The sequence below is a fragment of the Apostichopus japonicus genome, chromosome 8 (genome assembly GCF_037975245.1).
Source record: "Apostichopus japonicus isolate 1M-3 chromosome 8, ASM3797524v1, whole genome shotgun sequence".
NCBI classification, from domain to species: domain Eukaryota; kingdom Metazoa; phylum Echinodermata; class Holothuroidea; order Aspidochirotida; family Stichopodidae; genus Apostichopus; species Apostichopus japonicus.
This window is the reverse complement of record NC_092568.1, coordinates 12,625,113-12,642,966: the sequence shown is the minus strand read 5'-3', so window position 1 is coordinate 12,642,966 and position 17,854 is coordinate 12,625,113. Positions and strand designations below refer to the sequence as shown.

Genomic DNA, 17,854 nt, shown 5'->3' with positions numbered 1-17,854 from the left:
TGTTTACATTCATGAATGTGGAAAGGAGGCAATATTCTCTCCCCAAATTCTTATCGAAATAGAAAATTAATGACCATGATTGGATTTTCTACCATATTTGGTGCCAATAATGATGACCTTTTCAACTTACAAATGTATACAAAGCTCGCATGCATTCCACCACATCTACATGGGCGTACTTGATCCATCTACCTTATTTTACCAAATCTACCAAATTTAATTTTCTCCTCATCCTGCAGAAGTATAAATCCTCTGAAAATGAAGACGATTCCATTGATAACATATGCAGCAGCAACAGTTTGTCCTGCATACATTTACATTTGTTTACGTAAAACTTTATGCCAAATTATTACTTTATACATCAGCAATGGCAGGACATACAGGTATAGGCTGTAAACTATGAATATTCATAGACAGAGCAGCTGTCCATTGTCAGAGAAAATAAAGCAAAATACAAAAAAATTATATGCTCTCTACATTTGAGATAAACTTTTCAATACCAGGTTAAAATGTTATCGTTAATATGACCATAAAAGACCAATATGACCAAAAACTACTCATGTGGCCACATCACAGCAAGAATTTCAAATGAATTCTTCTATCCAAGTCAAGCCAAAACAGATGATGATAACAATAAAAATTAAAAAAAAAACAGAAAAAGATCAATAGCTATCAATGCAACATACTCGTATCTGATCATGTCATCTGTACTTTAAGCAATTTATGCTTTCTTGGATATCGCCAACATTATGTGAGGTGCATTTATCTACACTATTGCATGCATTAATAGTGTCTATATGATATGTGCCCCAGGTGATACACATTGTTCCATTACAGTGAGACTCCCATTAATATGTTAAAGAGTAGCCATATTCCTCCCCCTCCCGTCCCATCCCCCAAGAGAAATCAGGCCCACACCTGATCCAAAATTACAGTTGTCTTGTTTATATAGACATTCCCCTCAAAAAAAAAATATACTTACAAGCACTTTGAATCACATAATACAGTTATGAGATTTCATAATTTGGGGAAATGGTGATCACCGGAGAGAACCAAGATATATGAAACAGGAGAAAATAAAATGAGGGGGAGGGGTGGGGATTGGTGTATATTTCAATAGATCAATGAGAGATATGGATTCTCTTTAAATGTCACTCTCAACCTGCAATTAGAAGCCCAGATGAGTATGTTTATAAATCATGGATGCAACAGTGTTCCTGGTGGTTAATAAGGAATTTTCTGCCAGCAAAGCAAGCCCTGGTTATGGTAAACTTTATATCAAGGCAAATATGAACCAAAATGCAGAGACTGATACTGTGTGAATGGTGTATATGATTAAAAGCAGCAGGATAAATGAAACCATTAAGTAAAATCTTTGGTCCAAGACCAACCAACAGACAGACACAAAAGTCAGCCTTTTCAGCACCCGCAAACTGTTTGATATTCCGAAAACCATCCATGAAACACAAATATGACTTCAATTACTATCACACCAATCAAAACATGGGAGTGAACCAGCAGCCTCCACGAGACAACAAGGACAACGTCCTCCTCCTCACTCTATAAACAGGTGACAAGATAAGAATGAAGACATGACAGCATGCCTTAACCTTTGACCCTTAACCTTTGACCCTCAAGCTAAAAGGCAATAAGACTACCTCTGTGGTCGTCTTCCCCATGAAACGGTTGCGGCAGACTGGACGTGGAGTCCACCGTTCGTGAAATCTTACGCAAGGCTAGTTTAATAAAACGGAACGAAACAAGAGGAAAAACAAAGTGTTGAAGGACATGTATTGTGACATACCCATAACATATGGGTTTGAACCCTGTTTGAATTCCTGTGGAAGCTGGAAGATATCTCACTGTTCTTGATTTTCCAACTCATTAATGTTTCAAATATAAATATGTATTCAATTGCCTTGGTCTTTGATTTCCATTTCAATTAACAGAGTCTGTTCAAACTATCTCCTTCAAGATCTGCCCTTACTGCACAGAAAACTTGGGTTGTATTATGGGTTATCATCTAACCATGACACATATCTTTAACATTTTGAAATATGCTTGCTTAGATCTAAGCACATGTACTTCCCAGCTCCACCAACTCTCCTTTCATACGGTAAATATCACTGGTATGTTATAGTGGTTAGACAAATAATTAAATATAGCTCTCTTTTTTAAAATCTATTGTTTATGAATATTCATTAGATCAATCCAGCCAGTTGGAAAATTTCCTACTGCTAATACCACTCAATACGATCCTCCTAAATCAAGCTTCAAAGCACATGTACTGACAGTACAAACATTTGCTAATGTTTTATGTGACAGAAACATGATATTGATACAGCTCAAACTGATAGTGCTAGTGCTTTGAAGCAGGGAAAGGAATGTACAGTATGGGGGGGGGGAGGGGGATTTGTCCCAGCTGGCTGTAGCTAACAGTGACACTAGCAAGACAGTTCAATTCTCTGAAGACTTAACCGAGTGCATGCAAGCATGCCCATAATTCGACCCTTGTTTTAACATTCATCAATGTGTTATGTTCAACAAGCATACATGCAAGATCAGAATGTATCAATTTTTGCTTTGGATATTATAATATAAGTTCAGTATATTGACAGCTGGTTGTTTCTGACTTCTTTGGTTTGAAGAATTTAAAGAGTATCAAGGAGCTGGAAGAGTTAAGTGTTAAAGCATTACAATATAGCTGTTACTATACTTAGAGCAGATACAGGAATCTCACAAATAAGCAGGAAATAAATTATTAACAAGTGTGTGCTGAATCCTCTGGGATGTGTATAACAGGAACTTTTCCCCTTCTCCTTCCATCCACCAAATGTTACTCATACACACAAAACTTTAAAGACTGGCTAAGCCCTGAAAGTAACAAACTTAGCAGTAGTGTAGGAAACGGCAAATCTACCAAAAAACGGAAGCATCATATAGTTTTCAATAGCGACAAACCATTTGAAACTTAGGCCAGTCGGGGAGCAAGCTTTTAGCCATGTCGCACCGTTATTGTGGAACAAGTTACCATCAGAAGTGCGAAGTCTTACCTCTTTCAGCACTTTCAAATCAGTGCTAAAGACGTTTTATTACAAACAAACCTATGGTTAAGTGTATTCAATTGTATTTTTGTATTTTGTATATATGTTTGGTTAGGCGCATTGAACCCTGGGATTTTGTGCTATACAAGCACCGGTGTAATAATAATAATCATATTATTTTTATCACACTTTATACCACAAACATTGTCTTGAATAGACATCATGGGTCAGATTTTCCAATACTGTATTTTAACAGACAGCTTGAAATCATCCATTCTGTACATAATAATATTGAGTTAAAGTCATACACTGTATCTGCACATTCTGAACTAAATATCCTTGGTAAAAATGTAGACAAAACACCGAAAAATTGAAGTTACCAAAAATGATCGTTACGTTACCATTAATCCTATTCACTTCAACAACAAAAAAACAAAAAAAATTCTTTTAAGGATTTTTACTGGAACCAGGAAGTGTTGTGTGATGAAAATGAAAATACCAAAAGGACACAGAGAATGAATGAAATGAGAGACATAAGGAATACTGTCATCTTAATTACCCCAATTCCAACATTCCTACAAATTGAAGATTCACCATTCCGACACCAAGAGGATGCAAGTAATACAACATGGCAGACAGTGCATGAGATGTCATGCACACAGTTAGTTTAACTGTTGTTTTTCTATATTAATTCGTCCTGGTCTCAACTAGCTTCTCTTTTGTTTCAATTCCTCTCCGTTGTACATTTATTAACAAGTCTTTTCAACTATTTGACAAAATTGGTCCTCTATCATTCTCTAATCATATTTTTCATATTTTAATTTTCTTATAAAAGTTAAGGGCGGCCCTTACGGTTGAAGGACATCTCAGGTCCTGTTACTTTATCTATTTGCCTAAACATGTTTTGTTTTTAAAGTATATAAACAGTATGTCAAGTGTTTTTTCTCCTTTATTATTAATGAACGTATGTTTAAATGTTTTATCTAAAAAAAAAGTTCCATTTCTGCAACAAACAAATGAACAAGAAATAAGGGCTAATAATATATTTTAGTACTATTAGGATTTGCATTCTCATAAGCATTACCATTTTGGACAAAACCAAGCCCTTCAAAGTTATCAGTTTAAGATGATTTACCTGATATGAAGAAATTTTATCTGGTTAATATAACTATAATGTTACAAAGAATGCAACAAATGACATTTATACAATTTTTAAATGCTTCAAGGAAGAGCCCTACTTTTGAACCATATTAATATCAAGAAAGGAACAGTTTTGTGGTAAACACTCTAGACATTTTTGAAAGATTTTTCAATTTCCCTCCTATTAAAATAAGGAATGAAGGCAAATAACCAACCAGGTAAACTGCAAGGTGACTGCATGTTGCATGCAACTTATCAGAAATTGTAGTCTTAAAAATTCCTTAAAATTTTTGTCAACAGCTACAGGATATAACACAGAACAACTTTTTTGAATTCCATTAATATCAATATGAGTTATCCTGGCTTTTTTCAAAGGAGATTTCAAATTTATAGATTAAACTTAAGGTTTGCTTCTACTCTGTAGGGTATTAAACAAATCAAAATTTTAATGACACATTCAATCTTCAAATTTAAAAAATGCTAATTTTCTATGTTAATGCCTCTAAATATGGGATTTTCAAATTTATTATCATAATTTGAGTACAAATTCAAGTAAATTTGTAACCTGATGTCAACTTTTGGGATATATGGTTTAGAAAAAGTCTAAAGTTGTATTCTAACTTAAAAAATTTTGAATGCTAATTCTCCATGTAAAATGCCTCGAAATATCCAGTGGGATTTTAAATATTCTTGTTATATTTTTTGAGTAAATATTCAACTAACTTTTGTAACCTGATGTCAACTCTTTGTGACATGTTTTTTTAAATTTTATTGCAATATGATATATTTTCAACTTCAAACTTTCAGATGCTGCTTTTCTATTTAAATGCCTTGTAAAATCCACTGAAATATTCCCAAAATTGCTGCCATAATTTTGAGTAGAAACAAAAGTAAATTTATAACCTGATGTCAAATGTTTGGATACAGATGGTTTATTAATTGTTTATGTTTCATATTAAGAAAACAAATATATCATGCATAATGTGCATGAGCTTCAAGCATAATTAGCCTGAAACTCCCAAGCTAATAATATAATGAAATAGTTCTCCCATTAGCATACCCATGTTGTGTACACACATACCTTTTGTATCCTCTGAGATAGGATCAAGTCCTGGCAAAGAGGAACTTGATACCTGCTCTCCTCCGATCTTCGATACTTTACGTGACGTGGAGACTGACAATGGCGAAAGTCAGAAGAAAATCATATCAAAACAACCCTACGTATCCATGACAATGTCCATGGTTACCCCCAAAACAATTAAAATAAATTAAAACAAAGACATAATTATGTGAACCAAGATTGAAATAAACCAGAAAGAATATGATAAGATGATATCCAGTGATGATGTATTCTTGTTAGATTCACAGAGTTCCATCCTCAAATGAAACTTTACAAATCTATGACAGTGAAAACTTACTTGACTTCAATTTTACAAGAGATTGTAGATATTGAAGATATAGAAATATTTATGCAGATTAGACATTTTTAAGCCGGTCTAAACTTGTCTAGTAATTTTTTGTTATTCAACCTCTTGCAATATTGTAACATCAAAGGCACATAAATGAGATGCAAAACATACTATCACATCAACTTTGTTATTGATGACATTTCATCAGGTTTGCTTGAATTAAATTGCTCAGGACAACATTGCACAGTATTCTTGAAATCTCCTTCCTGCAAATCAAACTCACGGAATTGGATGGACATGAAATGGGAAGGAGGATGTGGTAGGAGGCATGTTACTACAAAACTATATACATATTTAATAGCACAGTATGACACCCAGGGTGGCATTTATAATATAGTCGCACAATTTTGAGATAGAATGTTCATATTTTCTATGTCCCATCGGGCCATGGTAGCATTTACAAAAAGTAAAATCATCTTGGGAAGATCCCCAAATAGGCTACCTGTTTTCTGCATTATAACACCCCACCTTTTTGATGCTTTCCTACGCCACTGAACTAATGCGGTTCCTGGAAACATAGATATATGGAAGGGGTTAGAAGGCAGTACATCTACCAGCCAATTTGTGTGTGCTTCTGGTCCAAGTACATTTGTATTCATGGAGGGCTTGTAAGTTTGCCTCTCCAATCATGAAAACAGACCAATGCTGACCCTGATGACATCTATGTCACACCTCAATCATTCTTCCCCCCTCCTTTAATAAGCCTGCTAGCATCATCTCCAAAATCCTACTCCCAATAGACAGATTACATAGCTAGGTAGAGATTGTCATATGAAAGAGCACATTCATAATATGTAAACTGTTAACAATGATTCCGCCTCTTGTTTTCAGGATCATTCAAATAAGTATAGGCCTGCAAAGCAAATATAGCTGTTATCAAAGACCCTATCAGAGAGTAATGATGGGTGACCAGGGGTGGAATGGGTGGGGATGGAAAGCTACTTCATGTACAGATGGTTAACTTGAGCTGAGAATTAGCAAACAGACTCAAATAGCACAGGATACTGTCAAATAGTCCATTCAACAACTTACAGATGGAGAGACCAGGTGAGTCTTCCCCACTGTCAATCTTGTTAATATTAAGGAATGATATGTCCAGTAGTGACTTTATATAAAAAAGTGACTACTACTCAGAAACAGAACATGCCCAGGAAAGTACCTACTACATGTCTCTATATTTCCACAATGGCACACACTACAAAAATATCAATTGAAGCCAAGTAACATGAACTCTGAAACATTGTTCACAACCATAGACAAGTAGATAGAGCACTTGTAGCACTGTGGAATAATTGTTACTTGATATTAAAACAAGGTCTGTCTCTCTCTCTCTCTTCAACCATGCTTCATAACTGAAACGCTGCATTTTGTGTAGAACTTGCAATAGTCTACTGGAAGCTTAGTTTGATTGTCAAGATATTGTGAGAAAGAAAAGAAAATGGATGCTTGATGACAGAAAAGTCTCTGAAAATTTATGCCTCTCTGATGTGAACAATAAAGAACAAACTTAATGGACAATTTCTGCAAGCAAGCCAAAAATGCTGATGACATTAGATTAAAATAAAGCCATTACAGGATACCTTTCTACCTTTCAATGGAGCAGCATATATGGTAAATCACACCACATCGTGCAGGTATCTTGTGCCTTGCTTAACAGTCCTATTTTCCTACTGGTAGCCTACCTCTCCCCCTCTCCCTCTCATCTAACTCCTCAAATTACTTCTCAAATATCTTTTAGGTAGCACTATTTTTTCCATAGGATGTGTAAAGTGTTGTAAAGTACTAAGTATACACAATCATCCATATGTAGAGAGGACTCACAGAGAGTATCAATGCTGCCCATAAACATCTTTTCAACGACTTCTGGGGAAAACATGTCCCTCTTTCATCTTTAGGGCACTGTTATATATACTATCATATATACTATCATATATACTATCATATATCATATACTATACTATATATCATATATATATATGATAAAGTTGGTTGGTTGGCGTCTATCTTGGCGCAGAGTGCTCTATGTCCGGTGGACAGAGCGAAATACATGTTGAGACTAGTTGAGACTAGTGGAACACTAGTAGTTGTAACTCGGAGCTTCACGCGTTGAGCGATCATCAGACAAGGAGCGATCATCAGATCAGGAGTTATCTGATGATCGCTTAACGCGTGAAACTCTTGAGTTACAACTACTAGTGTTCCACTAGTCTCAACATATTACACATAACCTTTGCTGTGTGTAAAAATTTCAAAGAAATACTGTATATTATATGTACAGCGTGCAACTAGACGTAAAAAAATAGACGTAAAACTGATAAACAAGAGAAACATCTTTTACTGTGCAGTGTTGATTGAAATAAAGTGAATATTGCTATAGACTGTGTGAATTTAAACACTGACATATGAAATTTCATTTTATCAAAACAAGATAAAAGGACTGCATGTGTCCAGCAATGCAACTTATCTAAACAATGTATCCCTATGTAAATTAGAGGGCACATTTGCAGAAGTAGTTTTTAAAGATATTCACAACTTGCTGGTTTGGGCAGCACTCTCTGTCTTATATTGCATCCAATATAGAATCATTCACAGATTTCCTGCTGCACACACACAAAGTCAACTTTTAGGTCAGACATAAAAAGAGACTCTTCTTTACACTCAGTCTTTAATGTAGCTGACTAAATTATTAATCACATATAAGTTAGCTATTAAACTGTAAGTCCCTTCCATTTACAATCTAGGTATGAAATAATGAAAGCACAGTACACTTTTGACCTCCTCAAATCTATGACACTCACATCAGTATTAGGGAATTATGACACATTCTGTCCTTTTTTGTCTCAATGTTCACCTTCAATTAAAGACACAGAATTTTTTTAAATTTTATTTTTACAAATAGCAGCCTTGTGTATTTACCTGAACGTTCCCATCACTAGAGACTTCACTATAACATACACAAACACACCCCTTACTGAAATTGTGAAAACATTTATTTTATTGATTAGGTCTCCCAAAAATTTGACATTATGCCTTAAACTTTCTTGGAAAGGCACATTTTGTCTAACCAGTACCTATACATGATGACGAAAATGAATGAGTGGAAATTGGATACATTTTGGTTTTGTATTTTTCTCTTTTAAATCTGGTTAGATATCTTTTTGAGCTTTCAGGTCTTACCCACACTTCCACTCTCACTTATCAAATTTGAAAACTAATTTCTTTGCGACGTGCATTAATGAACAACAATTATCTAGCCAGTTTTTCAAGTATGTCAAAAATGTACCAAAAAACATTGACAAAAGTAGAGAGAGGAGAAATGTTAGTAAGCAATTTTAACTTAAAAAATGTCAATGAAAATGACATTGATAATATGTTTTTTTTCTCCTTCTTTTGGTTGTGAAGCAAAATGGATGCAATGACTGTCTAAGACCCTTTTTTCATTTGTGAATACTCTTATCTTTTAGACTTTGGCGACCTTAAAATTGCATGTTGTGATGGACAAAAACTGTTAAAAGATATTTTCTATGAATTAAAAGCAATGAAAAACAAACAGGTGAGTTGGCTGTTACTGAATGCCATTGGTCAAATGGGAAGGATTCATTCTTAAATCCAAGTAAGGTATTAATCTTTCTTCAAACTATATATAGACACTGCTTTTTTGGGGGGGGGGCATATGAAAGGGACAACAAATGTTGACCACTTATGAATATTTTGGAAGCCTCGTTAAAAATGATGATTAAAGTGGGGGGGGGGGGCAGTTTTGGGTCGATGAATTATAAAACAAGAAGAAAATGTTGTGATATTGTGTAACAATCAGAGTTAGCTGCTGAGTGGTTAGATTCAAATGCATACTTCCTGCTAGTATCTCTTGTGGAATATCATCTTCATCGTACACAACTTCACTTATCTGCACGAGTTTGCTTCTCTTGCTTACTCTTTTAACAGCTGTTTAATAGGAGGAAGATAAAATCACAGATTAACATCGTGGTCTTAGGAGGGAGATACAAATTACATCTAGGAATTACGACCCACCATCAGAAAAACAACTGAAAACTTCCCCACCCCCAACAACCCCCCCCCCTCCACCTTCCCTCTTTGAAGGTTCATAAACATAATGTTTACTGTTACTTATCTGATCATTGGTCAAAGAAGTAAAAAATATTAAAAGATCAACAAATTATGGAAAACTCAATAAACCCTAACTTAAGGAAAGAACCTGACAAAGCTGCAACTTTTCAGATTTCCACAAACGTTGCTTTTTTGTGTTTCATTGAATTTTTTTTCATGAAATAAGCAAAAAGCGAAGAAGCAAATTATTAATGACACTGTTCAGTTTTGAACATAAATTTTGTTTCCCAAACACTGTTTCACATTACTCATTTCAGTGTAAATCAGAATTTTAGAATAAAAAATTGAAACTTCTCAAGTTAAGCTAATGAACTATAAAACTTACAAAAACTGCTTTAATGTTTCCAAGCATAAATATGAAATCAAAGTGTAACAAGTTCTCTTCTAGGTTTTAATTGTTACACTAGCTTCAAAATTACAGCTCCTCTTGTGTATAAATATAAAATGCATATGAAATGAGTTGGACAAAGGGCACATATAGTGACCCAAAAAATTGCCAGATATGCTTAAATGGTCACACTGTCTTAAAGACCACAACAGCATAATTAATTCTCTGGCGATGATTTTTTTTGGGGGGGAGGTGGATGAAAAAGCAATCTAATGTTGTGGTATCTTCAAATTATGTCATTTGATTTTCAGGGTAATTGACCACATGAGTTGTGTAGAAAAAGTAACGATGGAACAGATATGAGATAAATGCATATGCATGAACACGTGACATCTTTCTTTGGACAACGTAAGAAATAGCTTGATGAAAGGGGAAGGAAGAGAAAAGTAGGAATTAAAAAAGTGGGAAAATAAGAAGAAAGAAAAACAAATAATTGAGCACATCCAAACTTATCATTTGCTCTTTACTTAATATGACATGATTGTATAACTTTGTGCTTTGGTTTGAACCAAATAAGGTAAAACCTAGGAATAAGCAAAATGCTTATTGCTGTTGCTTCTTTCGTCCTTATAAATTTGACATCATTACATGACTTTGCAAGTTTTTAACCGTTATATATGTAGATCAGTTTAAAGTAAAATAGTAAATATTGCATTGTTAACCATGATATAGCTAGATTGTTTTAATGTAAAATACTAAATATTGTGTTTCTAACCATGATACATACAGATGGTTTTAAAGAAAAAAACTAAATTTTGTGTTTTAACCACGATATAGCTAGATGGTTTTTAATGTAAAATACTGATTATTGCGTTTCTAACCCTGATGTATCTAGATGGTTCTAAAGAATAATACTAAATTATTGTGTTTTAACCATGATATACCATGATATAGTTAATCATTGTATTATATAGATTGTTTTAAAGTAAAATATAAATGTTCTGTTTTTAAATAAGATATAGCTGGATGGTTTTAATGTAAAATACTAAATATTGTGTTTTAACCATGATATAGGTAGATGGTTTTAAAGTAAAATACTAAATATTGCATTTCTAACCCTGATATATCTAGATGGTTCTAAAGTATAATACTAACTTATTGTGTTTTAACCATGATACAGTAACCATGATATAGTTAATCATTGCATGTATGGATGGTTTTAAAGTAAAATACTCATATTAAACAAAATACTTGTTAACATCGTTTACTTTTTCCCTTTATCCTCCTATTGACATCATCCTATGACTTGAGACATGTTTGGACAAACTATGGTGAACACCACAAGATTGCAAGGCAGGTTAAAGTCTAGCAAATATATTCAGCCATGGTAGTAGGTAGAAATAAACAGAAATGCAAAAGGCCTCAAAAGAAATCTCTTCTATGCTGACTGACAATTTTAACATATTAAATGCGTTGCATCTGAAATAAAACAAACAATAAATCCCAAAACTTGCATGTCAAGATGAAAAACAATGTAAGACAAAAATTTGTCATAAAAAGATTTGAAATAGGAAATAGATCAAAAATGTGCTGCCAAAAAATGATTTTTGTTGTTGTTGTTGTTAAAAGCAAACAGAAGGCCTGTGTATGAACATATAATACCTCCTTTGTTTATTTTGGATGGTTCAAGAATTGCATCCTCCACGCTATCTGCTGAGGACACAGAAGATTGGCTACTAAATCTTCGGACTGACAACAAAAGAGAAGATAGGAATGCAATTTAAGTATAACACTCAGGTTGATATGTCGAATTCGACGACACCGTTGCTGAAGGACCCCCCCCCCCCCAGAGGAGATTCAGGGCTTGTAATTACCAATGGGATGTCATTATTCTTTCCGCCTTGTCAGAATTGAGCAATTCAATCTCAATTTTTATTTCATGCCTCCCCATATACGGGTACACACGGGCAAACACATGATGTCATAATAGTAAAAGAGTGAAGGAAATACATTACTATGAACTGCCTTCACCATTTTTTGCTAAGTCAGTAAGAGCTCTTCTTTTTCCTGATGCAGAACAACACATAATCTTGATCAACACTATAGTAGCTAACACGCTAGCTGGCTGAAAAATGTATCAGGCTTAAGGCGTGGAATAAGAAAATCATCCCTATTGTAAAGTCTTGCTTCCTTTCTTGTTTTTGCACTATCCCCTTCTTCTCTAAGATTTCGAACATTGAAACACCACCACTCACCTGTGACCTATCTTCCCATAACCACACCCTCTCACCAAACTTCTCTTCATACTCCAGGGAGGGTTGTTATGTCAGGTCTGGGGTAGTCCCCAGCCCTACTTTGTGCTATTTGCTCTTATTTTCCTGTTTAACTGCTTTCTATATTTGCTATCCTGCAGAAGCTGCTATTGTGACAGTTAGAGGTACACAGTATACAACAATCACTTGTCTTATCCTAAAATGATATCCTTCACTAACTTTGAAGATCATGGAGAAATGATGGTTGGATTGCTCATGAATCAAAACCCCATCGGAAGTTACTCCATTTACCATACTTTGCCAGCCATGGCTCCAACCCCTTTAATCACCCTATGCAAGGATTGTGTTGACAAGGTTGAAGTTACTCCATTTGATCCCAAACCATGTTTTCTATGTTGATGTAAATCATTTGCAGTGCCAAACAACAGATTATCCCATTTACTTTTAATAAACTAGATGGATACAAATACGAGGATGCTTGTATCATTAAGCATTCATAGTACTTGACAATACTTGTGTATAAAACATTCTTTGTTTTTCTGACAAGAATGCTCCCATTTTCTTGAATTTTCCTTATCAAGGGACAGCTGGAAGTTACAAAGATATTCACATGCAGACAAAAAACATAGGAGACCATGTTTAAAAAATACTAACTTTTAATCACTGCAAAGACAGGTTTAACCAAAATTCACTTAACACAAGAAAAACAGTGAAGATCAGTGAAACAACAATGAATTCTTTCAACAATTAAAAATTCAAGCTTCAAGATCATAGTCCAACCCTAAATGCAAAAAAGGATATATAGCATTTCCTTGTCAGACAAGAATGGGGAAAGTGAAGGTGAGGGAAGGGGAAAGGAAGGAGATGGGAGGGGTGCGGAAGGGGAGGGAGGGGGAAAGGAGAGGGGAGGGAGGGGCAAGGAAGGAGAGGGGAGGGGCAAGGTAGGAGAGGGAGGGGAAGGGGAAGGGGAAGTCCACAAATACCATTTTCACGCTTATATCTTATTACTGACAAAACTTGTGGTCTCCAAAGGTATCTTTCTCAATTTTGTTTTGTACCAAGAACAGCAAACGGACAGACCAATACACATCCCTTTTTCTGCGAACGATTAACCAAGGGAATCATGATGAATATTCATGAGTATGACTCACACAAACCATTCGGGGGAAAATGCTACCAAGTAGACAGAGACATCCTTAAGATTAACTGAACAAAATAAGTCAACTAGCTGCACATGGTTAGCCTTAATCGTAACCAAATTTTACCAGAAAAAGAAAAAAACTCTTTCCTCCTGATGAGAAAGTTTGATCTTTCATCCGGCTGTCAGAAAGAACGAAACAATTTATTGTTACATAACTGCGAGACTTATATCAGAGAGGATTTTGTTCAAATTTCTGTAGCCAGACTTGCATGATATCACTTAAGAGATTAGTAGTGCTGAGCTATCACTGGCTGGGTATCGTACACTCTTAATAAAGAAACAAACTGAACTGCCGACTAAAATGTGAATGACAGGTTACCTTCACATCATGAAAAAAAAAGAAAAAAAAAGACTCCCAGCAAAAAGCTTGACATTTATTTGTTTCAAATGTCGTTTACATTTCCCAAGTTATTTCCCAGATGAATAATACCAATTTACACAATACTATGAGCTCCCAATAAGCTACCAGTTCCATGTATGCTGTGTACTAGCAGGCAGCTCCTGCAAGATGGTTCAAGGTCCCTTGTTCAATCTTTCCAATGCTGAATGCAAAGCAGTTACATCTTTTCTGTGCACTATTTGCAAATTCCCATGTAACTATTACTACTGTGTACCAGTTAGTTTTTACTACATATATACACTTTACGAGAGAAAAAGCAGTGTAGAAAGCTGTTAGTCCGAAATTTGAACCACACTAGTCGATACAAGATAACTGATAGAGAGGGCCAATGTTTGTTACAGAAATCATTGTTTAGTGAATCTCTGTCCATGTCTCAAATTAGTCATAATTGATATATAGCAATTTTTGATGGGTCTAAACTTTTTGTAAATCTCAACCAAACAAATTTTTGGGTTTGTTCAAAACTTTTAGAAAACAACCTCTTTAAATGTTCTCCCATTTGAACTCATAAACAACGTAAAGCATTTTACTGAAGGAAACTTCTTGTTTAATTGCATGTGAAAAGGTAAGTTGGCCTGACGTTTGTTTAAATGCAAACCGAATTGGATAATTCTTGCACTTTTCAATCGACTTCTTGGTTTAACAGTAAAACATTTTAAGTATTGAATGCACTTCTATCAAATTAGCAATAATATCTACAACTTTAAGATGTAGACAATAAAGTGTCAACCAAAACAATTTTTCACAATAGCTGCTCTCCCTTCCTCCTGATATAAACATCAAAATGCTTGCATTTCATGTGCCACATTTTGCACTGTAAATTGCTTCACACAGAGTGTTTTTTTTTGGGGGGGGGGGGCCTCCTTCAAGCCCTACAGGTATTTAACAGATTTTCAAAATAAACCATTGTGGTACACATTTCGAGTTGTGTGTTAATAATTAGTGGATAATTTACAAGACAGACTGAGTGTTCAGTGGGTTGATTAAAGAGGGGAGGATACTGCTATGACGGACAAGAATGACTTCAGCTACCTCTGAATGTAGATGAATCCCAGGTGGAGGAAAGTAATACGACTCCTTTTGGATCCTCCTGTTGTTCTATAAAGACCGACATGGGCCTGTTATCACCAGGAACCCAGTTCTTAGACCATCCACTAACAGCTTCGGAGGGATAAAAGAATGGTGGACATTTGTAACAACTTGACCATGTTTTGGAAAAGCGCTCTTGTTGAAACAAGTTACATATCTTGTATCAAGTTATGCTGTTGGGCAAAAACTTACAACATGTGTAACAAGTTACACCATTTTGCAGCAAATTACATCATTGCATAACAAGTCACACTACATTATAACAGTTACATCATTGTATAACAAGTCACACTACATTGTAATAGTTACATCATTTTATAACAAGTCACACTACATTGTAACAGTTTCATCATTCTATAACAAGTCACACTACACTGTAACAGTTATAATGTTGTGTAACAAGACACACTACATGGTGACAGTTACATCATTCTATAACAAGTCACACTACATTGTTATAGTTACATCATTCTATAACAAGTCACACTACACTGTAACAGTTACAATGTTGTGTAACAAGTCACACTTCATGGTGACAGTTACATCATTCTTTAACAAGTCACACTAAACTGTAACAGTTACAATGTTGTGTAACAAGTCACACTGCATGGTGAGAGTAACATCATTCTATAACAAGTCACACTACATTGTAATAGTTACATCATTCTATAACAAGTCACACTGCATTGTAACAGTTACAATGTTCTATAACAAGTCACACTACATTGTAGCAGTTACATCATTCTATAACAAGTCACACTACACTACACTGTCATAGATACAATGTTGTATAACATGTCACACAATTTTGTTACAGTTACATGTCACACAATTGTGCAACTAGTTACATTAGAATGTTAAAAGTTGCACAGTCATGTACTGCAATGTCCTAAATGTGGTACAGGTAGGTACAATCTTGTATAAACATATGTTACTATTGGGCTCTGATAAATTTGCAACCAATAGTCTTATAGGACCAATAGGTCTGAGGCCATAAAGACACTGATTAAGAAATCATAAATTTAAATATAATTAAAAATCTGAACTTTTCTTTGGCTCTTTATTAAAGGAGAAGTGTTAATCACTTGTACTCTCGATGCACTAAAATTTCAAACAGTAACCGACCCAGAACATACCTTCAAAATGGCGGTTTATTACAAATGCTTTAATACATTTAAGAGAGGATTTCTGATTCAGCATAATAGTAACACACACATACAACAACAAAAAAAACAGGTACTACAGACCTACCTCTGAGAGAAAGGACATTTTTCCTTGCCAAAAATGACCAGACCACCTAATGACTGATATTACAATCAGAGCAAATAGTATAGTTTATATTATAGTTAATTTGAAAGGTTAAGTTCCCAAAACAAATGTGTAAAAATGATTGTTAAATGCACCTTGTGGAGATACCATAAAGTGACCCCTCATAGTTGATAATGATGAAACTAGAGGGACTATCAATTTGTCAATTTTTTATTTTTCCAAATTATCATAAATTACAGTTTTGACAAAAGTTGTAAACAAAATATGGAAGAAATGCAAAGTAGTTTCTTCATATTTATAATATTTTCTGCTGTAAATATCAAAAGCAGCTTTGAAATTCTCATGAAAAATGCTAATACTTGTGACCTTGTTATTGTGCACAAAAAAATATATTTGCAGCATATTTATATGTAGATATGTAGATAGATATATAGATATATTAAGCCTTCTGCTTATACAGTGTACTGTAATTTTTGGCTGTGTGCATTTCTGAATGCAACAAAATAAGGAAAGATGAATTTTTATGATAGTAAATTTGCACAGGAAACAATATAATTTAAGAATAGTCACTTTAAATGAAAACTGGATATGCTCTAGGGCAGGGTTTCTCTAACTTTATCCCCCCACGAACCCCCTGTGGATGTCAGAGTTGTCCACGAACCCCAAACTTTTTGAGACACAATCTGAGCCATTATTATACTATAATACGCATAACAGTGCTTCGTAAAAGATCAAGTACCACATGCATGGTAAGGTACTACTATGGCAACATATGCGTATGGAACGTGAAAAGAGTTTGTTGATAGGTACGACTTTGTACATTACTAAATTATATGAACATATCAGATGTTAGCTCAACAAAAAGTACTCTAGTTTTGACTTTCAGAAACGTCTCAAGCACCCCCTGGGGGTTCACCCCATTTAGGGAACCCCTGCCCTAGGGTCTGTGATGGATAGATGTAATATCAGTGTGACTTTTATTTTTTAAACAATGTGTGAATAATGGACAAGTGGATAAATCACAAATGGATTATTGCAAACAGCTTACTTTAGAGACAAGTTTTTTGATAAATAAGTTTAAAAAAAACCTCTCAAGATATAAACATTGTTCTACAAATAGTAAAAGAAACATTTTGCTATTTGCTTCAGTAAATCTTTGGAAATTCAGGATGAACATACAGCTTGCTAGCTTGATAGAGTAGTAGTAGATATTGTTTTATTTGTCAGCTGGTAAGCAATGAACATCTATCATTAGGCATATATACAGGTAATGGCAACTAGACTGTCTAAAGTCGATGGTTTACATTTTATTTTCACTGCCACAATGTCTAAACCTGGCTAAGACTTGATTCAGAAAGGGGAATGTTAAAGACTCTAGCATGATAAACTAATTAAATTTAACAGTAACTTCCAACTCATCAGCAGAAGAAAGAATATAATTCCACTGATGTTTATAAGTTTTCCTGGATGATTTTAGCATCGTTGATCGGTGATCATTCAGTTTATATTAGGT

General features: G+C 34.6%; 1 protein-coding gene across 45 annotated transcripts in view; it reads right to left on the bottom strand.

Moving 5' to 3' along the window:
• Positions 1–17,854, bottom strand: part of LOC139970443 (1-phosphatidylinositol 4,5-bisphosphate phosphodiesterase beta-1-like) — a 152,393-nt gene that overhangs the window by 42,296 nt on the left and 92,243 nt on the right. For 9 of the 45 annotated variants that reach the window (XM_071976106.1, XM_071976113.1, XM_071976112.1 and 6 more), the window contains 4 exons: positions 15,016–15,144; positions 11,772–11,858; positions 9,506–9,598; positions 1,659–1,736 (listed from right to left, as the gene is read on the bottom strand). The exons of 6 other annotated variants lie outside the window; for them this stretch is intronic. In XM_071976106.1, coding sequence (XP_071832207.1) covers positions 1,659–1,736; positions 9,506–9,598; positions 11,772–11,858; positions 15,016–15,144 — 387 coding nt within the window. Of the gene's footprint in view, positions 1–1,658; positions 1,737–5,265; positions 5,359–9,505; positions 9,599–11,771; positions 11,859–15,015; positions 15,145–17,854 lie in introns of all 45 variants that reach the window. 30 more of the 45 variants (XM_071976124.1, XM_071976131.1, XM_071976139.1 and 27 more) reach the window with 10 other exon arrangements.